General features: G+C 39.8%; 1 protein-coding gene across 1 annotated transcript in view; it reads left to right on the forward strand.

Moving 5' to 3' along the window:
- Positions 1-24,336, forward strand: part of CFAP61 (cilia and flagella associated protein 61) — a 275,380-nt gene that overhangs the window by 64,711 nt on the left and 186,333 nt on the right. Inside the window, exons 8-9 of the mRNA XM_039216607.1 lie at positions 14,187-14,278; positions 20,130-20,204. Of these exons, the coding sequence (XP_039072538.1) occupies positions 14,187-14,278; positions 20,130-20,204 (167 nt within the window). The remainder of the gene's footprint in view (positions 1-14,186; positions 14,279-20,129; positions 20,205-24,336) is intronic.

Below are 24,336 nucleotides of genomic sequence, written 5' to 3' on the forward strand. Positions count from 1 at the left end.
AAAATAACTATATTGCCATGAAAATTAGAATACTCAGTAAGTTAACAAATTCTAGAGGGATCAGGCAAGGAGAAAAAGGAAAATGTTTTCAAAAGTATAATCTACTAAGTGTTATAAACTAAAAATAGACTCAAAAGCGGGGCGCCTGGGTGGCTTAGTCGGTTAAGCGTCCGACTTTCGCTTGGGTCATGATCTCGCGGTTCGTGGGTTCGAGCCCCGCGTCGGGCTCTGTGCTGACTGCCAGCTCAGAGCCTGGAGCCTGTTTCAGTCTGTGACTCCCTCTCTCTCTGACCCTCCCCTGCTCACGCTGTCTCTCTCTCTCTCTCTCCTAGAAATAAATAAAAAAAAAACATTAAAAAAAAAAATAGACTCAAAAGCAAAGGTAAATGGGCACCAGGGTTGCCCAGTCAATTAAGCATCCAACTGTTGATTTCTGCTCAGGTGATGATCTCATGGTCATAAGAGTGAGCCCCACATCGGTCTCTGCACTGAGCATGGAGCCTGCTTGTGATTCTCTTTCTCCCTGCCTTTCTCTGCCTGCCTGCCTCCCTCTCTCTCTCTCTCACTCTTTCTCTCTCTCTCAAAATAAACAAACATTTAAAAAAAGAAGCAAAGATAAGGTGGTTCCTTGAACAGGATCAGTATTTTAAACAAATGATGTTATCCTTCATCAGTTCATTTAGTACGATGTAATTAATTTTTGTTCTGTTTGATCTTGGGTTAGCAGGTTCATGAACCCATCCACTTGCCTACTAGAGATTTATAACTCCTTGATGAGTCTACTGGTATGCCCTCAATGTTACTTTGTTAATGCTACAAGAAGCCTACACTCTAGAGTACCTTGCATAGTCCCTTTTCCATGGGTCTCTGATATAGTTCCCCTTATTGAAGACAAACATTCTGGCTTGTAGCTGAATGCAATAGCTTCCATGAAAGCATCAGGACAACCAATACTTATCTGTGGAGGGCAAAAGACTTATGTGGCTGTGGCTAAAGATCTTATGAGAGTTTATTATGAAATTAACACAGTTGACAAGGAAGTTTTGTTGTTTCTATGGCATACTATACTTGAAAATAATAATTGGAATGTTGATAGCATTATACTATTGTTATGTCTAATATTAGGTAAAGCAGTACCAGGGCACAAGAATAGTGAGGATGTTGACAAATTTCTAGGACCTTCATATAATCCCTGAAATATTTATATTAATAACATTTACCCACACAAATATAACCTAGGGAAAGTTAAACATCTCTTCTAACTTGACAGTGCTTCTTAGGCAATTCAATGTGTCTAATGAATTTTTTATTATCTTTCATTTTACAAGGAAAAGAACAAACCCTTAGAGATTTTCTAGGGACTCTCTGGGAAGTCAGTTTACGATCACAGTTTTACTTAGGATTTTATTTTGGGAAGGCAAAATACCAAAAGTTGTCAAATATCTTAAAAGGTTTGAACATCTGATTGTATAGGATCACAGATTACTGTGAAAAAATACTTAGTTATCTATTTAATCAAAGTAACCATAAAGAACTCAAAAGTTAAACTAGAGGAAGAAACATAGTCATAACAAACAAACTTACCTTAAAACATTTTGCTTAACCAACTGAGGCACCCAGGCGCCCCTTACCTTGAAACATTTTGAAACCAGTTTCTCTGTGGGGCACATAGCTGGCTCAGTCTGTGGAGCTTTGCACTTTTGATATCAGGGGTTGTGGGTTTAAGCCCCATATTGAGTACAGAGATTACTTTAAAAATTCTTTAAAAAATTAATAACTATCTGATTTCTCACCAAAAATAATAACTTGAGGGGTCCCTGGATGGCTCAGTCAGTTAGGTGTCCAACTCTTGATTTCAGCTCAGGTCATGATATCATAGTTGTGAGATCAAGCCCTGTGTGGAGCCTGTTGAAGATTCTCTCCCTCCCTCCCCCTTTGCTCCTCCTGTGCTTGCATGAGCACATACTCTCTCCCTCTCTCAAAAATAAGTAATTAAATAAATATATATAAATAATTTTTAAAAATAATAACTTCAGATCTTGAATGGGATTGCTTTGAATCTATAGATCAGTGTAGGGGGAATTGACATCTTTATAATGTATTGAGACCTCTAATCTATGAATATGCTATATTCCTTAATTTATTTATGTCCTCTTTAATTTCTTTCCAGAATGTTTTATACTTTTTTTTGCAATAGGCTTTTTTTCACATCTGTTATTAGATTTATTCCTAGGTATTTGATATTTTCACTGTTGAAAATTTTATCTTTAAAAATTTTTGTTTTCAAATTGTTTATTGCTCTTATATAGAAATGCAGTTGGTTTTGGATATTGACCTTATATCCAACAACCTTTCTACACTGATTTATTAATTCTATGATCTGCAGATTTTTAAAAAATTTTATCTGTATAATGTAAATTTTTATTTTTTATTTTTCTATCCTCATTCTTTTTTATCTCTTTTTCATGTACTGGCTAATACCTTCTATACAAATGGTGTTAGCAGGCATCCTTTTGTTGTTCTTAATATTAAATAGAAAGCTCTGAATATATTGCCATTAAGGTAATACCCAGGATCAGAATAAGGAAGTCTCTGTATTTATAGTTTGCTAAGAAAGTTATCAGTAATGGCTGTAGTCTTTTTTTTTTTAATTGAATTTAATTCTATAAAATGCTTTTTTTCTGTATTTGCTGAGGTGATCATATGATTCTTCATTATTCTGTTAATGAGGTGAATTACATTGATTAATTTTTGTATGTTAATTCTTTTGTTAATAATGGATGTATTTTTCTTTATAGGCAGTGCTGGATTCTTTGCTAATGTTTTGTTGAGGATTTTTGCAGCTACATTCATGAATGAGATTGGTCTGTAATTTTCCCTTCTTGAAATGTCCTTGCCAGACTTTGGAAATGAGGTTCTGTTGGCCTCATAAAGCATTTTGAGGAATATTCTTCCTTCTTCTATTTTTGGAAGTTTATGCAAGGCTAGAGATGTTTATTCTTTAAATGTTTTGTAGAATTTACCAGGGAAGCTGTCTGAACCTGGTGGGCTTTTTGGAGGAAGGTTTTTGATTGCAATTTCAATAAACTGTAGTAGACCATTCTTCTTTCGTAAGTTTAAATTTTTTATAAGAATTTGTACATTTCCTTTACAATTCCAAATGCATAAGTATAAAGTTGAAGCCATTCTTCATTTTTTTTCTATTACACTTTTACTGTTCATAAGCTCTGTAGCGATGTTACCTTTTTCAAAATTCCTGACCTTGATTATTTGTATTTTCTCTCTCAAATAGTCTTGCTAGTGGCTTGTCAATTCTGTTAGTCTTTTCAAAGAACCAATTATTAACTTGTTTGGTCCTCCATACTTTATGTTTGTTACTTATTTTATTTTTGCTCTTTTCTTTTATTATTTTCTCCTTTTTATTTTTAGCCTTAATTTGATGTTTGTTTTCCTATATCTTAAGAAGGATTCTTACCTCATTGATTTTCAGAGTTTTTTTCTTTTATTTTCCATAAGTTTTTAAACTGTAAATATTCTTCTCTGCTTAGATTTAGCTGCAATTTTCAAGTTATGTAATATATTCATTATCAATATTTTTATAAGTTTATTTATTTTGAGAGAGAGAGCAAGCATATAGGCAGGGCAGAGAGAAAGAATCCTAAGCAGGCTCCACACTGTCAGTGCAGAGTCTGACATGGGGCTTGAACTCATGAACTGTGAGATCATGGCCTGAGCTAAAATCAAGAGTCAGACGCTTAACTGACTGAGCCACTCAGGTGCCCTCATTATCAATATTTTTGAAATTTCACTTCATTTATTCTTTGGGCCCATAAGTTATTTAAAAGAATATTTATTCTGAAACATATGGGGATATTTGTTATCTATTTGTTTTATTTTATTGTGTTAAGAACACTTAAGATGAGAACTACTTTCATAAGATTTCTAAGTGTACAATACAGTCTTGTTAACTATAGGCAGAGTGTTGTTCAGCAGATCTGTCACCATGTATTCATCTTGGATAACTGAAACTTTATACCTGTTGAATAGCAGCCCGTTCCCTCCCACCCCCATTATCTCCTCCTCCCATCTCCTGTCTTCACCATTTTGCTCTATGCTTCTATAAGTAGGACTGTTGTAGATACCTCATATAAGTGCAATCATGCAGTATTTGGTCTTCTGTGCCTGGCTTATTCCACTTGGCATATTGTCCTCAAGGTTCATCCATGTTGTTATACACTGCAAGATTTCCTTCTTTTTCAAGGTTGAATAATTTTTCATTGTATGATATACCACATTTTCATTATCCATTTGGGATGTTCTAGTTACCTTTTTATTACTGTGCATTAGCTTAATTGCATTGAAGTCATAGAATCTACTCTGATCTTAATCTTTTAAACTTTGTTGAACATAATGGTCAATTTTTGAAAATGTTCCTCAAGTCCATGAAAAGACTATCCTATGGTTGTTAGGTGCAGGGTTCTATATCAGTCCCATTTGATAATAATGTTGTCAAATATTTTATCTTTATTGACTTCATCACTTATTTGGTCAATTAATGAGAAGTGTCTTAAAATCTCCTTCTTTGATTGTGGATGTACTGATTTCTCCTCATAGTTTAACATTTTTCATTATATATATTGAATCTGTGTTATTAGATGTATAAATCTTAGACAATTATATCTTCTTTGAACTTTAAAAAAATCAGTTAAGAAATATCTTCTTCATCTTCAGTGATTTTATTTTGCTTTAGAGTTACTTTTTCGTTTTTTCTTTTTTTAATTTTAGAGACAGAGAGAGAATGCTTGAGTTGGGGAGAGGGGCAAAAGGAGAAAGAGAATGAATTTTTTTAATGTTTATTTTTGAGAGAGAGAGAGAGCATGAGCAGGGGAGGGGCAGAGAGAGAGAGGGAGACACAGAATCTGAAGCAGGCTCTAGGCTTTGAGCTGTCAGTACAGAGCCTGACACGGGGCTCGAACTCATGAACTGTGAGATCATGACCTGAGCTGAAGTTGGCTGCTTAACTGACTGAGCCACCCAGTTGCCCCAAGAATGATCTTAAGCAGGCTCCACATTCAGTGTGGAGCCCTGGGATCATGACCTGAGCTGAAATCAGGAGTAAGACACTCAAGGTGTTATGCTGAACAAAATAAGTCAGGCAGAGAAGGACAAATACCATATGTTTGCATGTATAGGAGGATTAGGAGGAACTTAACAAAGGACCATAGGGGAGAAGAAGGGGAAAAATAGTTGGGGAAAGGGAGGGAGGCAAACTATGAGAGACTCTTTTTTTTTTTACAAATAGTTCATGAGAGACTCTTGAATGCTGAGAACAAACTAAGGGCAGGTGGGGTGGGGGGAGCGGGAAGGGAGTGATGGGCGTGGAGGAGGGCACTTGTGGGGATAAGCACTGGGTGTTATATGGAAACCAACTTGACAATAAACTATTTAAAATTAAAAAAAAAAGAAATTAGCTGTACAATCCACAAAACTAAAAGGCAACTTACAGAATTAAAAAAAAAAGAGTAGGACACTCAACTGACTAAGCCACTCAGGTACCCCTAACATCTACTTTTTCTGACTTTAATATGGCCATACTTTCTGTGATTCATATTTGCATACCATATCTTTTTTCCATCCTTTTATTTTTATTCTTCCTATTTCCTTACATTTTAGATGTGCCCTTTATAAGCAGCATATAATTTGTGTTGTTTTTTTTTAATGTTTATTTTTGAGACAGAGAGAACATGAACAGGGGAGGGTCAGAGAGGGAGGGGACAGAGGATCTTAAGCAGGCTCCATGCTGACAGCAGTGAGCCTGATGCAGAGAACTCACACACTGTGAGATCATGACCTGAGCCAAGGTCAGACTCTCAACTAACTGAGCCACCCGGGTACCCCAACTGTTATTTTTAATCTAGAGTGACATCTGTTGTCTTTTAATTTGAATATTTAGTCCATTTATATTTAATGTTCTTATGGATTTATATCTGTCATCTTTATAGATGTCGCCTATGTTTTTATGTTTCATACTAGTATTATTGTGGTTTTTCCTTTCTAAATCTTATAGGTGTCAATTTAATTAATATTTTCAAAGAACCAGCTTCAAGATTTGGTTGATTCTATTATCTTTCATGATTGCACCAATAATCCATTACTGTAATAATGCTGCTAGCAAACAGCCACCAAAGCACAGTGGCATACCACAATAAGCATGTTTTGCTGATACAACTGTGGTTATTTAGGCAGCTCTCCTGATCTTGGCTGCAACTTCTCACATGTCTTGGGGTTGGTTCCCTGTTGACTGATCTAGGCTGGCCTTGACTCTGCTCTGTGTATCCCTCATCCTTTTAGCAGGCTAGATTGGGCAAGCTCATATGGTGACCCAAAAGGTGCAGGAGACCAAGTGGAAACACACAAAGCCTCTTGAGTTCTAGGCTTTGAACATATGTTACTTTATCTAAGCAGATCACATGGCTGATCCCAGAATCAGAAAGAAAGGAAATTACATAGCAAGGGCCTAAATACAGGAAGAGTGAAAAACCAGCATCATTTCAATCCTTATTCACGTAAAAAAGAATAATGCTAATGATTTTTATCATGACCCCTTTCTCCTCTCCCATTGGAGACACAAACTCCAATTTAGCCTGGAGGAGGCTAAAACCTATGGTCTCATCTCAAGACAATTATATGGGAATTACCAGGGCATTAAGCTCAAGTTCATCATACTGTATGGTGTGGAGTCTGCACTGCAGTCCAGTTGGGAAGAGTTTCCTTGAAAAGTCAGAAAAAAAGCCCTTTCTCTTCCTTTAATGCAGCCTGCCTAGTGTTTTTCTTTGTATCATTGTGAACTTTATCATCAGCCTCTCGCTTTTCATTCAGGCATTCAGTAAACACTGAGTACTTCCCATATATGAGACATTAGAAGCCTAACCTATAGTCTAGTACATGGTGAGTCTAGTACTGTCTAATGGCAGGATAAATATGCAGTACAAATTAATTTACAACTAATGAAGTGTTTTGAAGGCTAGAAAATTGTGGTGGGACCATTGCAGAATTACAGCTAAGTCATCTTGAGAGCATCAGCATAGAATTCACACACACAAAAAGCTTTTGAGTCAAAACTTCAAAAACTAATTGGAGCTTTCTAGGCGAATAACCAGAAAGATTTTCCTAGCAGAGGGAACAAAATGTACAAAATAAGGAGGTATTATAAATCATGGCTTATTAGGGGAAAGTGTTGCTATTCATTGTAACAATTTCAGTGTTGCTAGAGCATGAAGTGAGGTAGTGACAGGAGATGCAGCAGGACAGGAGATTGGGGTGAGGCAGTCAAGGCCTTACATGCCTTGCAAAAGAGATTAGATTGTATCTATTCACAATATACTTGATGGTGATCCATTAGGAATTTTCAGCTAGAAAGAGATCCGTGGTCAACTTCTGGTTCACAAGAAGACTTTCCAAGGGTCACTAGAGTGTCCAGGAAAGAGATAAGGAGGGACTGAACCAGGACAGTGATTATGGATGAAGCCTGGTACATATTTTGGAGAATTGCTGGAATTTGATGTTTTACTACATATGGAGAGGGAGGGTTATGGAAAAGGGAAAAATCAAGGATGACTGCAGAAACTAGGTAGATGGTGCAGCCACTTTGCAAGATGGGAATAGTAAGAATGGATTAATTATTTGATAGAGATACTGTGATTTTTGATTTGGATAGAGTTTGACCTTCCTAGTAAGCCTTTGGATGGTCACAGCACTCCTTCAGCAACAGGTACCCATTGAGGTACACTGAAACATTACCTCCCCAAAGATGTTCACATTATAGTCCCCAGAACCTGGAAATATTACTTTAGTTTTGGGAAAAGTGTATTTGTGGGTCTGATTAAGGATCTTTAGATGAGAAGATTATCCTAGATTATCGGAGAGTCCTGACCTGCCATCACAGTGTCCTTATGAGAGAAAGACACAGAGGGAAATAACACAGACAGGAGGAGGCTTTGTGACCACAGAGACCCATAGCAAGGGACACTGGCAGCAACTACAAGTTGGAAGAGGCAGAAACAGCCTCCCCTAGAACCTCTGGTGGGAGTGTGTCCCTGCTGACACCTTGATTTCTGTCCATGGTTACCAATTTTGGACTCTGGCTTCCAGAACCAGAGAGAATATATTTCTGTCATTAAGCTACCAGGTGACTGGTAATTTGTTACAACAGCCTCAGGAAAGTAACATAATTACAGAGAAGATCACAGGATCAGAGGCAAATCAAGGAAGGAAAACTTGTCAAGAAATAAGGAAGTCTTCTGTCTGCAGCAAAACTCCCCAGAAAGAGCTATCTACTCATTGTTTCCATTCTCTTTTATTGCCTCAAGCCTACTTCTTAGACTTTGGGTCTCAGCTTAAATGTTCGGAAGTACTTCTGCCACCACTCAATCTAAAGCTGCACCTGGGGTCTCATTTTCTACATGTCATCTATCATAACTTAATGTTTTCTCATTCACTAACTAACTTGCTTTGGCAGCTCAAGTTAGTCTTGTTCATTACGGAAACCCCTAGAATGTTAATGTCTAACAGATGGTAGGTGTGAAATATAAATTTTTAAATGAATGAATGAATAAATAAATGAACACTCAGTGTGCTTTACTCATATGCCTTCTTTAGTGACTTTCACTCTGTGAGATAGGTGTGTGTGTGTGTGTGTGTATGATCACTTGTGAGTGTGTGTGTGTAATCACTTGTGAGCCTCAGAGAATAAGAGGGCCTACATCTTATTCATTATTTACTTCTGAGAATCCCTAAGTGTTTGCAACTGATTGAAGTTTAGTTGAATGATTTACCTTGAACCTCTAACCTTTCCCCTTCTTAAAATTAAGTGATTTAAATTCATGTGGCAGGCTTTTTTGAAATCATTTGTAATATTACAATAATAAATAAAAATGGCTATGTTGTACTGTTTTGGACATTTAATAATTTGATTGTACATTTTAAAAAATCTTAATTGTATTAGTAACACATGAAACTATTCTCCTTTAAAAATTATAACAATGAAGTTGAAGTTGAGTTCCTATTGAACCACCTCCAAGTCTGTTTCTTCCTTTTCTTCCAAGAAATGCCATTATAATAAGTTTAGTGTTGTCTCCACCCAGACCTCTTCTTTATACTTTTTAAAAAAATGTTTACTTATTTTGAGAAAGAGAGACAGAGCTTATGAACAGGGGAGAGGCAGAGAGAGGGTGAAAGAGAGAGAATCCCAAACAAGCTCTGTGCTGTCAGTGCTGAGCCCAATGCAGGGCTCATTCCCACAAACCATGAGATCATGATGTGAGTCAAAATCCAGAATCGGACACTTAACCGACTGAGCCACCCAGGCACCCACTCTTTTATACTTTTATATGAAGTCCATTTATTCATAGAAGAAACACTACCATTTTGTAGTCATTTTTTTATATATATAAATGGTGTCTTTGGGGTATGTGATGTTTTGATATTTGCTTCTTCATTCTTTGAGATCTAATAATGTTGGTACACATAGGTATTGGACACTCCTTTTACCTTCTGGGTAGTATTCCACCTACTGCATGGAATGTGCCACGTTTGCCCTTTGATGGACACTTAAGTTGTTTCTACTCTTTTGTTATTGCAAAGGGTGCTGCGATTAACATCCCAGCGCATGTCTCCTTGGACCCCTTGCAAGTTTCCACAGGCTCTGTTCCTGGAGTTCTTTTTGCTGGGCTTGGAAAGACTCGCATGGCCACCAAACATGGCCAAACCAGTGGTCGTCCTCCAGACCTTTTCAGAGTTGTTCATACTAAGTGTCAGCATTTTAAACTTTTGACAATATGATAGGTATGAAAGGAGACATCATTGTTTTAGTTTTATTTTTCTGAAAAATATTGACAATGAACACTTTTGTGTGTTTATTGGTCATTTATATTTCCTGGACCTTCATTGCCTTTCCTAATGGGTTGTTTCTCCTTTATTTAGTTCAGTTAGTCTATGATATGAGTTGCAAATATTTTCTCTGTGTATCTACTTTTTTAGGGAAAAGGGGAGAGCGAGCGAGCATGCGTATGTGTGTGTGCAAGCGAGGGAGGGAAAGTGAGAGAGAATCTTAAGCAGGCTCCATGCCCAGTGCAGAGCCCAATGCATGGCTTGATTTCATGACTGTGAGATCATGATCTGAGTGGAATCAAGAATTGAATGCTTAACCGACTGAGCCACCGAGGTACCCCTCTATGTATCTACTTCTTAAAAAACTTGTTTTTAGCTACTTTTGACAGACCTTTTAGATTTTGATGTGGTCAAGTATGTATGTTAACTAACTGGAATTAAAATAAAAACTTAAAAGAAAAATGCCATACACACACACACACACACACACACACACACACACACAAATAAATAAATAAATAATATTTTGCATTTTAAGACTTCTTTTGCAGAAGAATTTTTAAGGAGGAATTTCTCCATCCCTGAGATCACATATTATTTTCCTATTACTTCAGCATATTAAAAAAAAAAATTAAGGGGGTAGCTGGGTGGCTCAATCAGTTGAGCATCTGACTTCAGCTTAGTCATGATCTCACAGTTCATGAGTTTGAACCCCACTGTGCTGTCAGCACAGAACCCACTTCAGATCCTCTGTCCCCCATTCCTTAGCCCCTCCCCCACTATTGCATGTGCGCTCTCTCTCACTCTCCCTATCTCTCTCTCTCTCAAAAAAATAATAAGCCTGTTAAAATATTGCAAGTGATTTTTATGTATAATATGAAATAGGTGCCCAAATTAATTATTCCCATATGGTGAGCCAGCACTATTTATTGTATAGTTTATTCTTTCTCCACCAATTTGAAATGTCGCTTTTAACATATATCAACATTTTATAATTGTCTGGGTTTTTTTTGAATTCCATTTGGTTCTATTCCTACTTGAATAGCCCATGATTTCAGTAACTATGGCTTTATAACATGTCTTAATAGTCATTAGGAAATTTGGCCTGCTTTTTGTTCTTATTGCTTAAAATTTCTTAAAAACTATTCCTCTATATTTACTCTTATTTTATTTTTCACATTTACTCCTTTAGAATCCACTTATTTCATTTCACTAAAAAATTTTTCTTGGGAGTTTTGATCTATATTTTTAAACAATGTTAAAAGCTACCAGATTTTTTACTATTATTTATTCCTACAACCATCAAAATGTACTAGTTAGCTTTCCACATGTACTATCTCTATTGGATAAAGAGCAGGGCAGACCCAGGTCTTGTGGAACCTAGAGTCTATACAATTTGAGAGCCCTCTTCAAGAAAACAAATGTAAAGGGGCACCTGGGTGGCTTGGTTAAGCGTCCGACTTTCGCTTAGGTCATGATCTCGCGGTTCATGGGTTCGAGCCCCGCGTTGGGCTCTGTGCTGACTGTTTCTGTCTGTGACTCCCTCTCTCTCTGACCCTCCCCTGCTCACGCTGTCTCTCTCTCTCTCCTAGAAATAAATAAAACATTAAAAAAAAAAGAACAAATGTAAAATTCTGAATGCCATAGTAGATGCTGTGCCCTGGAGGGATGTGGGGAGGGGCCTGTGCTGGGAGGGGAGGCCTGAACCTCCAGCTTTATTAGCTCCATGGTAAACCCATCCCATTTTAGCAATCTCAAGAGCAGGAATATAGCAAATGGTGCCTCTACTCCCACTGGTTTGTAACTTCCAAGCTGCATAGGTAGTGTAAGCAATAAAGTAATGATTAAATTTGCAGCCTCAGTGATGTTGTTAGTTGTGTGTTATATAATACCAGTCAGTGCCTTGACTTTCCCTGGGATAGTACCTCACATTTGAGGATCTCAGGACACATAATGAACATTAACTAATTAAACCTCACAAAACCCTGGAGACACAAGAAAGAGATATAGCCTCACCTCGCCCAGTTCTGAAATGCAGCCTCCTCTGGGGACAGCATGACAGCTGCTTGCTAATAAGTTGCAGTACCCCACGACAGTTTAGCTAAGACAATTAGCTGTTGTAGTTGGTAATTGTCTCATGAACATTAAACTGTCAAACACTGAAGTCACTAGGATTATCAGCTCATTGCAAATCTAATTCATTCTTTAACATTTCTTACTTTTTAGTAATGTTGTCCTAATTATAAAAGAAATATAGGCACAGTGAAGACCTAGGATGTTGTTTTCTTTTGGGGGGTAGTTCTTCAAATTTAAAACAAAATAAGAAAAACTTGTTTTTAAAAAATAAAGTAGAACTTAAGAATGGGGGTTATTGATATATACATATATATATTTAATTCAAGAAGTTTACTGCTGAACAAAACAGATCAATGGTATAATACAGAAGAGCATCTGCCTTTAGGTGGTATATTGGCTGGACAGGTAGGTCAGGGAAACTTCTGGGTGCTGGGAATGCTTTAGGTATTTATTTGAGTGATTGTTAAATGGGAGTAGGTATGTGTAGAAGTTCATGCATTTTTACCACATGCACATTATATCTCAACTACAAAGTAAATTAACATAAAAAGCACATGACTCTTGTCATTGTGAGAGTGCTGTATATATAGACTTTCTGAAAATCTTTTCAGGGAATAGGACATTCAGGAGTTAGAGACATTATACATTCCCCACAGCATGTTTCTTCAGAAGAGAGATTCTAGGTCCTTTGCTTCTCTTTCCAGATTTTCTGTCCATGCCAAAAGATCTGCCCCTTATGCTGGGATGTGATTCTCTTCAACATTATGTACCTCTTCATCTATGCCCTTTACACTTTCCTGGGCATCTAACTTTTCTCTTAGAATTTCATTCTGTTTTAATCAGCTACGTCTTTGCCAGAAGTAAGTATAAGGTGTGCATGATCTGGGAATTGGGGTTTGAGAGGAATCTGCAGGGGCCACTGCCCTAGCTGGCACTGGAAGAGCAGAGTGGGAGAGGAGGGAGCAGAGAGGATAGGCTACCTCTGGTCCCATGGGGTCTGATGTGACCATTAGAAGCAAGAAAATGGACGGGCAGGCCCATGCTGGCAGTGTGGAGGGGCAGCCCTTAGGCACAACCTTCAAGAGCAGCTGTGAATAGATGAATAGATGTCAGAGTTGAGAGTCTCCAGCAGAGCAGACACAAGGCTAACTGGAAAGAAGGAGGTGGGAGTGGGGGAAGGGAGGGAGGGGGAGAGGGGAGGAGAGGAAAGATCAACAGAGTGGTTAAGAAAGGCAGAGGGGTGCCTGGGTGGCTCAGTCGGTTAAGCGGTTAAGCGTCTGACTTCGGCTCAGGTCATGATCTCACAGGCTCAGGTCATTGATCTCACGGTTCGTGGGTTCGAGCTCCGCGTCAGGCTCTGGCTGACAGCTACCTCAGAGCCTGGAGCCTGTTTCAGATTCTGTGTCTCCCTCTCTCTCTGACCCTCCCCTGCTCATGCTGTCTCTCTCTCTCTCTCAGAAATAAATAAAACATTAAAAAATTAAAAAAAGAAAGAAAGAAAGAGGGGCAGGAAGACCTGAAGAGAAATTAGAAGGATGAGAAGAAAGATGAGCAGGAAGAAAGACAAGAATGCAGAAGGAGGAGGAAGTGAAGGAGGAAAGGAAAAAAGAGCTTTGTAGGCAAAATGGGAAAGTTTTTTTTCTCCTATTGTAAATTTTAGTGAAGGTTAAATACATATACACTACTCTGATTATTGACTTTCCAGAACAGTTGAAACAGTACTTTCTTGCTTGGAAAGTAGAGAAGTGAAAATAGTGACCACGGTCCAACTGCATGCTATACTATTTTCAAACAAAGGGAAAGCAGCCCTTATGCTAATCTTCAGCACCCATGTTTCCAAATCATTTCAAAGCCTGCTGCCCAGAAAGTTGCTAATCGGTTGTTTGTAAACTTGAAAGGGATCTCCTTTGAAGAGGCCAATGGTTCAGGAACCCCGAGGGTGTGGGCAAGGCCAGGCCTATTGTTGCTGCGATCACTTTGTTCCCACAGCTCCTATACCGGCAGGTATCACTTTATCCCCATCACACCCATATGGGCACCCGAGGTCAGAATTGGGGGGGGGGGTGCTGTGCTTCCCACCTTGTGGTACTGCTGTCTGCACTACAGTTTTTCAGATGTGCTGCAGTTTAGAAACACATTAATTACCATGCTGTCTCCAATGCCCCATGGCTGTGCAGATGTTTATCATCTATTCTCTGTCCTCATGCCACTTTCTCTCAAAGATGCTGAGCTCAGTAGTAGCAGCCACAGTTTCCTGAAAATGGTGAAGGAGCAACAGGAGCATGTCATTCCAGAGGCTATGGAAAGCATTCAGGTAATGGAGGTCATTCACCCATGCCTGGGGCCCCGGGATAGCTGTCCATGTTGTGGGGTCAGGGGCGTTCTTAGTGCTAGGCTCATCACCAAGAAGTTGTGATCTGATGTGGAAAAGGCCTCACTGTCACTAAGACTGGGGAGACAGCAGGCCGGAGGAAACGCTGGGTGCCTGTTTATAACGGACAAAGCAGAGCCTCACCACTGGCTTCAAGAATACGGGGCAGAATGGAGTTTCATCCCTGCTCGTCCTCCCTTCTCACTCATCTCCTAATTTCAGGAAGCCAAGGCAGATAAAGCTGCTCATTTAAAGCCAGGTAGAAAATCCAGACATACTGAAGGGACTTAGACACTGCCCACATAGTCAGATGAGGCCCTGTTTTCTTTCCTGCCTGATTGGACTTTGGAAGCTATAGAGATGCCCAACACAGCTTCTGGAGAGCCACTGGCTCCACTTGCCTTCGTCTGGCCTCAGCAGGAGCCCCACCTCCACCTGCACCTCCTGCTGCCAGGGTGACCTGCACGCCCCTGCTGCCAGAGCTCTGCTTGTGCTCCTGCTGCCCTAACCTAAAGGAGTGAAACCCACACCAAAGGAGGCCACAGTCAGCCACGTAATAGATTACATAGGAAATGGCAGCCAAGCCAGTGGATCCACCCATTGTTCCGGTACTGCCAACTTCTGACCACAGTAATATAAATGCCCAAATACACTGGGCTCTGGGTCCTCACATACTCGTGCAGGGCCTCAGGGCATGTCTCCCCTGTCCTCAGGAACAAGGCCTCACCTAGTGAGTGGAGAGGAAAATGGGCTCTCTTTTAGGCTGATGTTGCTGCCCTGGTCCTACATCAGCACTGTGTCTGGCCAGAATCCCAAGGTGTGTTTCTCTGCACGCTCCTTCAGCTTCTGGTCTGCCTGACTTCTCTGTCCAGCCAGACCCAGAACCCTTCCCCGAGCCCAGGATAAGGGCAGGGGGCAGAGCAGGCAGGTTCAAAGCCATTGTTTCTGGACTGCAGCCTCCAACTCTCTTTTATTTCTCCTTTTCAACCTTGAGCAAAACAGTGTTTCCCCTTACCCATCAACTCATGCAAAGAAAATCTTGGGAACAGGAAGATGGAGGGAGGACTTTTATCTTAGTACTAGGCCACCTAGATTGTCCTCCCAGATTTCCATGTTTTCTCTATGGAAAATGCATTCTTATGCCCCAGGACTCAACCTGTAGCTGGTTGGCTGCTTTATTTCAAGTGCTGATTTATTTTCTGAATGGAGGTTAGGCATACACAATGGCCAGGCACTCTGCTATGTCTGAGGGTATTCAGTGAGGGGAGAGGAAAGCCCTAATTCATTATGTGGAAAGGAGGATGGGAAGCATCCCAGAGGAGGGAAATGAGGGACACCTAAACCTTTTAAAGAAGGTTGTATGACATGGATTAAGTCCATGAAGGGAAATGAAGCTGATGAATGGAACTAATAATTAAAAAGAAGAAACTTAGTACAAAGGACTTCTAATTTTGGCAAAAATGGAGTAACAGAGACTAGATTTATTCTCCTGTCAAAACAACCAAAAAGTGGCCAAAATGTATGAAATAACAGTTTTTAAGACACTGCTTATCAGGTAACCAAGGAGAGTGATGACTAAGAGATGGAAAACAAGCCAGGTAAGCCCTCTAATTGCCCCTACCTCCTGCCTTGGAAAAGTTTGAGGCCTCGGAACAGGGCAGGAAGACCCAGTGGGAACCCAATGGACTCCCTGAGTTGAGGAGGCAGATCTGTAAACCCATGGAGACTAAAGCCACTAAGGTTTTCAGGATGGAGTACCAGAGAGGAGAGAGCTGCACAGAGATGTTAGACACCAGCAGAGGGTCACCCCTGTGTATTCAGTTGAGGACTGATCAGCAAGACATAAAAGGAAATAGTGAAGGTTGGGCTGAGGATAGAACCTCCACAGAGGAGTAGAGTTCACAGTGCCAGTGCTCATCCAAAGCTGGAACTAGGGCCTATTCCCATCAGCCAGACTGGAGAACCTTATGACCCACAAGGCACTGGGAGAGCACATAGAAGAGTCTTGCTTGCATCAGTAGTAGAAAATAATTAGTTCTAGAGAGAGTACTGCTCCATTCATGTCTAACCTATCTTTAGGTCAAGAACTGAAAGCATCAAACTGCTCCCAAGAGACTGAGTCCCAGAACAAAGCTCAAGAATAGGTGTAGGAGTACAAAATTATCTAACACCCAGTTTAAGTGACAATATTTGGAATCCAATAAAACAATTACCAGACACTCAAAAAGCTGGGAATATATGATGTGTAAGGTGGAGATAACTCATCCAATTGAAATCAACGCAGATCTGAAGCAGGTGTTAGAATTAGTGGAGAAGAACATTAAAATAGCTATTCTAACTAAGTTTCAAAGGTCATTGAGAGACATAGAAGTTATAAAAACACCTGAAATAAAACCTCTCGACGTAAAAACTATAATTCATTCATGAGATGAAAAATACACTGGATTATGCATAGATTAAACATTGCAGAAAAAAGATTAGTAAACTTGAGATAGAAATGAGAATTAAAAATTAAAAAAGATCATTGTATCAGTGAGCTGTGGGTTAAGAAGTAGCTAATATGTGTGCAACTGGAACAGAAAAAATATTTGGAGAAATAGGACTAAAGACATTGTAGATTATATGAAAACAGTAAACCCACAGACTCAAGCTCAGTAAACAGCAAGCACAAGAAACACTAAGTGGACCAGACCAAAACCCATCATAATCAAATCGTGGAAAACCAGTGATAAAGAGAAAATCTTCAAAGCAGGCTGAATGGGGTGGGAGAGGCAAGTTGGGAAATGAGAAACCAAGATAATGATTGCAGCAAATTTCTTACTGGAAACTATGCAAGCAGGAAGAAAGGCCATGTATCACATCTTTAAATAACTGGGAGAAAATAAACTGTCAACCTAGAATTATACACCTATGAGTATCTTTCAAAAATAAAGGTAAAATATTTTCATCTACACACAAAAAGTGGATGAGCTCATTACCATCAGATGAATACTACAAGATATGTCAAAGTCCTCAGACAGAAGAAAAATGATACCAGATGGAACTCTGGATGGCTAGCCCTGGAAATGGTAACTGGTAGGTAAACGTTAAGATTTTGTTCGTCTTATTTCTATCTCTTTAAAAGATAATTGATTATTTACATAAAATAAAAACAACATAGTGAGGGGCTTATATAGAAAATGTAAAAAATGAAATGTATCGCAATACTAATACAAAGACCATGAGGGGAGAAATGTAAATATACTATTTGAAGGCTCTTCTACCATACCTGAAGTGGTATAATATCTCCTGAAGGTAGATGTGATAAGTTAAAGATGTATACTATAAACTAAAAAAGATTTGAAGTTACAAATCGTATTCAGAGGGTTATATTTAATAAGCCTACTGAAGAGAGAAAATGGAATCATGAAAATATACAACTGGGGCACCTGGCTGGCCCAGTCAGTGGTGCATGTAACTCTTGATTGCAGGGTTGTGAGTTTGAGCCCCATGTTGGGTGTAGAGAGTTCTTAAAATAAAATCCTTAAAAAGATATATACAACTAATGCAAAAGAAGGCAAAAATACAGAAAAAGGACAAATAGAAAACAAATAGCAAGATGGCAGTCTTAAACCTAACCATATTGATAGCTACATTAAATGTAATATACATTGACTATCCTAAAGATCATATAAGGCAGAAATAGATTAGATGAAAAAGACTCAGTTATATGCAGACTACAAAAATACAAACTACAAATACAAAGATACAATAGGTTCAATATAAAGATACAAATAGGTTCAAATCTAAAAGATACAAAAAGATACAGCATGCTAACACTAATCAAAAGACAGCTGGAGTAACTTTATTCATTTCAGACAAAGTGGATTTCAGAACAGGAAATAACAAAGGTCAAGAGAACATAACAATCCTAAATATTTATGCATCTAATAGAATTTCAGAACACATGAAGCAACAATTGATAGAACTGCAAATCCTTCCCTTAGTAATTGATAGAACAAATAGAAAATCAATAAGAATATAGATCCTAAGAAGACAATTAACAAACTTGACCTAATTGACACTTAAGAACACTCTATCCCCAAAACAGCAGAATACACATTCTTTTCATGTACACATGGAACATTTAAAAAGGTAGACTGTATTCTGTACCACAAAAATAAATCTCAATAAATTTAAAAGGATTTAAGTCATATAAAGTATGTTTTCTGACAATAGAAGAGATTATAAGAAGATAAAACTCCAGATTAATAGCTCTAATGAACATCAATGGAAAAATCCTAATAAAAATTTTAGTGATTCGAATCAATATATAAAAAGGATAGTATATCATGACCAAGTAGGCTTTATTCTGGGAATGCAAGGCTGTTTTAACACAAAAAAATCAAGTCAATATAATCCACCATATTAATAAGCTAAAAATGATAACCAACATGATTCTCTCAAAAATGCAGGGAAGGCATTTGAAAATTAGACATTGAAAATCTCAGAAAAAGTGGAATCAGAAAGAATTTCTTCAATTCCCTAGATGTTATTTTTGAAAAACCTGTAGCTAACATCACACTTAATAGAAGACCAAATGCTTTTCCACTCTGGTCAGGAACAATGTAAGAACATCTGCTCTCACCACTTCTATTCAAAATTATGCTGGAAGTTCAAGCCAGTGAAAAAAGATAACAGAAATAAAATGCATCCAAATTGGAAAGGAAGAATTAAAACTGTTCTTTATTTGCAGATAACATAATCATCTAGAATCTACAAAACAGCTATTAGAACTAGTAAATAATTTAGCAAGTTGCATACAAAATTAATTGCAGAGTTCAATTTTGTTTATAATAGTAAATGACTATCAGAAATTGAAATAAATACCATTTACGAATAATACAAATACACAAAATACTAAGAGATAAATCTGACAAGAGATGTTCAAGATCTGTACACTGAAAACTGCAAAAACATTACTGAGAGAAAGAAGACCTAAATAAATGGAGAGAGATTCCACGTTCCTGGTTTTGAAGACTTGGGATTATCAAGATGTCAATTCTTCCCCAATGATCCATGCATTCCCAGTCAAAATTTTAGGAAAACATTTTATAGAAATTGAAAATTTGATAAATGGAAAGGACCTAGAATAGCCAAAACAACTTTGGAAAAGAACAGTTGTTGGATGTATACTACTGATTTCAAGATTTTCCATATAGTTCTTGTAGTTAAGCCAGTGTGATGACGATGCCAAGGATAACAAATAGATTAATGGAACAGAATAGAAGATCCAGAAATAGACTCAGCCTATAATCCATAGTGACAAAAAGCAGATCATTGTTTGCCAGTGGTTGGTTGGGTAGCACAGGGTGGGAGGGAGGGGCTTCTAGAAACACGGAAGCTTTTGGGGGTGCTCTTCATTATTTTTATTGTGACATTTTTATGGGTGCATGTATAGGTTACAACTTTTCAAGGTACTGTCAATAAAGCAGTTGAGGGGAAAAAGTGCAGCTTTCAAGATACACTGAAGAATAAGAATAATGAAATAATAACTAACATCTATAGGGAATTCAGAGGAGCCAGCACTGTGCTGGCACCTGTCTGTCTACCTGTTCTTATTTTATCCTCCTAACAACCTTGTGAGGTAGGTGCTGCTCTTAGCCCCTTTTTACAGATGAGGTATCGGAGGCTCCATGACTTTCCAAGCTAGTAAGCCGTGGAGCCAGGATCTGAACCCAGACAGCTGGTCCTAGATCTTGGGCACTGAACCATTGCAGGTGTTGATTAAATGTCTTGCCTTTGTCATCTGCAGGGGAAAATCATGGAAGAAACCCCAGTTGAGGAGCGTTTATCAACAGTCCAAAGCGGAAATGCTAGTGAAGTGGAGGTAGGGCTTGCCCAGGGCCTTGCGTGCTTGCTGCTTGGCTCCCTGCAAGGCTCATTGCTCTCTACTGAGTGTTGGTGTGCCAGTTCCTCCTTCAAGTCTCCCTGCCTCTCTCTACTAGTTCATGTCTGCCACCTTTAGCACCTGCTCCACAAAGCCTCCCTCAATCAGGCCTTCCTTCATAGTGATGAATCCTTTATTCTATATCCCATGTACAGTTTGGTCCTATACTCTCTACATTAATTATTGACAATGATTTCAGTAAATACAGTTTTTCCTCTTCTTCCCTTTGTCCCACAAGAAAGCATTCTGGAGGAGCAACACATTTGTAAGAGTCTTCTCTACATGTGTCATCTGCCCACATACATGCTCATCCACACACCTGTATGTATTTTGTATCATTCATATATATATATATATATGAATGTCAGGTTCCAGGAACTGCTCTCTCCTGTTACAGAATTGGGCCAAATGATGCTAGCATCTTCTGCCAGCTGCCGTCCCTGAGGCACTTCCTCATCCTTTGTTGGTTTCCCTTCACCCTGCCTACACCTTCACCCGTGGCCCTTTGTTAAACCTCCTGTGTCTGCTCCATGGAGTGAGCCCTTTGTTTCCTGCTAGAAACCTAAGGGTTCACGTAGTTTAGCAGGGCTCTGTGGACCCTGCTCAGGATTTTGAGTTTTTCCTAAGGAGCAGAGGAAGGCTTTGAGAGTTTTAAGTGGGAGAGTGCCATAATCAGACACTTTCTTTTTTTTTTAATGTTTTATTTATTTTTGATAGAGAGAGAGACAGCATGAGCAGGGGAGGGTCAGAGAGAGTGGGAGATACAAAATCTGAAACAGGCTCCAGGCTCTGATCTAGCTGTCAGCACAGAGCCCGGCGCGGGGCTCGAACCCACGACCCGTGAGATCATGACCTGAGCTGATGTCGGACACTTAACCGACTGAGCCCCCCAGGCGCCCCTCAGACACTTTCATTTACTGGTGCTGAGCGTAGTTCTGAGCTTTCAGTGGATTCCCCGGCATGCCTTATGGGCTCATGAGTCAACCTGAGAAATCTGGAAAGCCCTTGAAGAGGGAAATGGGAAGTCAAGTCATCTCCATGGAAGTCCTGGAACACATTAACACTAATCTCAGACATGGGAATTCTGAGAGACTGCCAGCTTTTGATACCCCTTTCTTCTCCAGATTCTGTGCAATTAGGAAATCTACACCAAAGTCAGCTGGGGATAAAAGTACCTTTTATAATGGCTAAAGCTGAACTGGAGAACAAAGCTTGGACCTGTAACAAGTGGATTTCCTATTTCCCCCTACTGAATTCAGTGTACATAGCTGGCTGGAGACAGACTTCACCCTTGGAACAGGGTCTGCCCTCCTGGGCAAAGTGTACAAGACAGAAGAAAGCAGGTCAGGAGCAGGATGTGCTGTTAGAAAGAGAGTGCACCAGGCAGGCACAGGTCCATTTTCTGAATCTCACTTTAGCATATGCCATGGGATCCCACCCATATCCTTCTGGCCCTACTCATTCCTCAGCACCCAAGGGTGAGGACTTCAGGTGCCTTGGTCTTTTTCAAGCGCTGTGCATGCAGGCAGGTCAGAATCTTTGGGGAGCAGGCATCAGACAATGACTAAAGGCAGTTGGAGAATCATCACCGCAGTTTCTTTGCCTCTTAGGGGGTCAGGTCTGAGGTGTGTTCCCCAGAGTCTCTTGGGGATCTCAGTAGGACTGAGTGGGACACTCTACATTGGTGTTGTTCCCTTCCTTGGCTCACTTCCCTACTCCTCTTGCAGAATTTCCTCGCATCACTCCCCAAATAAACTGAGCTCAGTTTGCTTCTGGGGAAACCCACACCAGGGCACTGACCCCTCAGGCTGCAGGGAGGACAGAGTGAGGCATACAACAGAGGGTGAGGCATGCTCTGTTTCTAAGAGGGCAGCTATTCCTGCAGGGACCCACACAAGGATGTGGAGGAGGGGACAGGATGGTCCCCTCTGCGTTAGATATACTGGAACCCCAGAGGGCATCTGAGTCAACAAGGTAGGTTGATCTCATCTCCCTTCTGGAAAAAAAAAAAACACGGAAATAACTATAAAACAATAAGAAGACTGCAAATCCACAAAGACAACAAGACGAGGAGAGGAGATATTGGAAGGTGAGCCCTTTCAAAATGTTTAGAATGAAGAAAATCGATGGAGGAGTTTACACTGGCTTAGCACAGCAGAGAAAGGAGAAAGTCCAGCACCACTGAAGGGGGAGGGACTAGCAGAAAGCAAGTGCCTTCTCCTCCTGTGTCCACAAAAGTCCCAGGGCCTGAGCCCTCTGGGAGCCATGGCAAGGACCAGGCTGAAACAAGGGGTCTGACAGTCTCCTCTGCAGTGTTGGGGACGCTAGAGTCTCTGCAAACAACACGTGGCTCATCAGCCATATTCAAGGGAAAGAAATAGATGACGGTTCTCTGGACAGGTGTTCTCTGGACAGAAACAGCTCCCAATTTAGGTTCAGCCTGCACTGTGTGAGATTGTGTAATGGGGAAAGACAGAATAGATGGGTAAGTGAAACTCTCCACCAAATGGAGAAATCCCTGCCCTCTCCTCCTACCATCTTTTCCAAATACTGGAAGCCAGATCTTTGTATTAGGTTTGTTTGTTTTTTATCACTATTGTAACAAATTGCCATGAACTTAGTGTCTTAAAACAACATACACTTATTATGTTATACTTCTGGAGGTCAGAAACCCCAAAGTGGTCTTACTGTGTTAAGATACAGGTACAGGCAAGACTCTGTTCCTTCTGGAGGCTCTGGGAAAGAAACCATCCCCTTGCCTTTGCCAGTTTCTGGAAGCCATTTGAATTCCTTAGCATGTGGCACCTTCCTCCATCTTCAAAGCTGGTAGCGTAGCATCTTCCAATCTCTGACTCTGACCCTCTTGCCTCTATTTTATGAGGACCCTTCTGATTATATTGGGCCTACCCAGGTAATCCAAGGTAATCTTCTTGTCTCAAAATCCTTCACTCAATGGCCTCTGCCCAGTCTCTGTTGCCCTGTAAAGTAACATTCACAGGATCTGGGGATTAGGCCATGGACATTTTAGGGAGCCACTGTTCTGCCTATCACAGTTTCTCATGCAAGACATTCGAGAACTAAATTCCTCCCAAAACCTGACAGGTAGTGCTCCTGGAGGTGGCTAGCCGATACAATGCCTGGTCTGTGTCTGATCACCCTATGAAGTGCCCCAGTTAGCCAGTGGCTGTGGAGTTTTGCTACCTACAAAGCACTGTTGGGGCGCCTGGGTGGCTTAGTCGGTAGAGCGTCCGACTTTCGCTTGGGTCATGATCTCGCGGTTCGTGGGTTCAAGCCCCGCGTCGGGCTCTGTGCTGACTGCCAGCTCAGAGCCTGGAGCCTGTTTCGGTCTGTGACTCCCTCTCTCTCTGGCCCTCCCCTGCTCACACTGTCTCTCTCTCTCTCTCCTAGAAAAAAAAAAAAAAGAAAAAAAAACATTAAAAAAAAAAAAGCACTGTTTATTTTATGGAACTAGAAATGTGCTCCACTGATAAAAGGGCATGACCATGAACAAAGGAGGGAAAGAAAAGACCGGAACATAGGAAACAGGAGCTGGAAAACAAGAAGGCAGGTGGGGCAGTAGGCAGATAGAACAAGGCTTAATCAGAGGATGGGGAGAGAAGAAATGAAGTTATAGACTATTTCAAATGCCTGGTTGTTTAGGAAATAATACTGACAAACATATAGCAAATCTAATAAAGTGTGTGAAAGAATTAAAAAACTAAGTGAATTAAAACAAAGTGCACAAATAACATAGTCCTGTTATAGTTCTTTTCTCAAAGCCAGCCATAATATCTACATGTTCATAACAACATAACTACTTACTGATTTAGCCCTGAATTGTGCTCTAATTATATTGAGACAGAAGGAGATAGGATATGAGGAAGAGGGTAGCACAAGGTTACATCTACCCACCATATCAATATCCAGTAGAGAGTTTCAAAAACTGAGGAATTAAGAAATAGCAGCATTTAGCACATATTCAGAAACATGGAGATAAATACCCAAGAAATGGGAAGGTTCAAAGGGCTACCCAATGGGAAGGGCAATGGGAAGGAGAAGAGACTCTTCATTT

Source organism: Hyaena hyaena, unplaced genomic scaffold, assembly GCF_003009895.1.
Source record: "Hyaena hyaena isolate Hyena2069 unplaced genomic scaffold, ASM300989v1 scaffold_643, whole genome shotgun sequence".
In the NCBI taxonomy this organism is placed as follows: domain Eukaryota; kingdom Metazoa; phylum Chordata; class Mammalia; order Carnivora; family Hyaenidae; genus Hyaena; species Hyaena hyaena.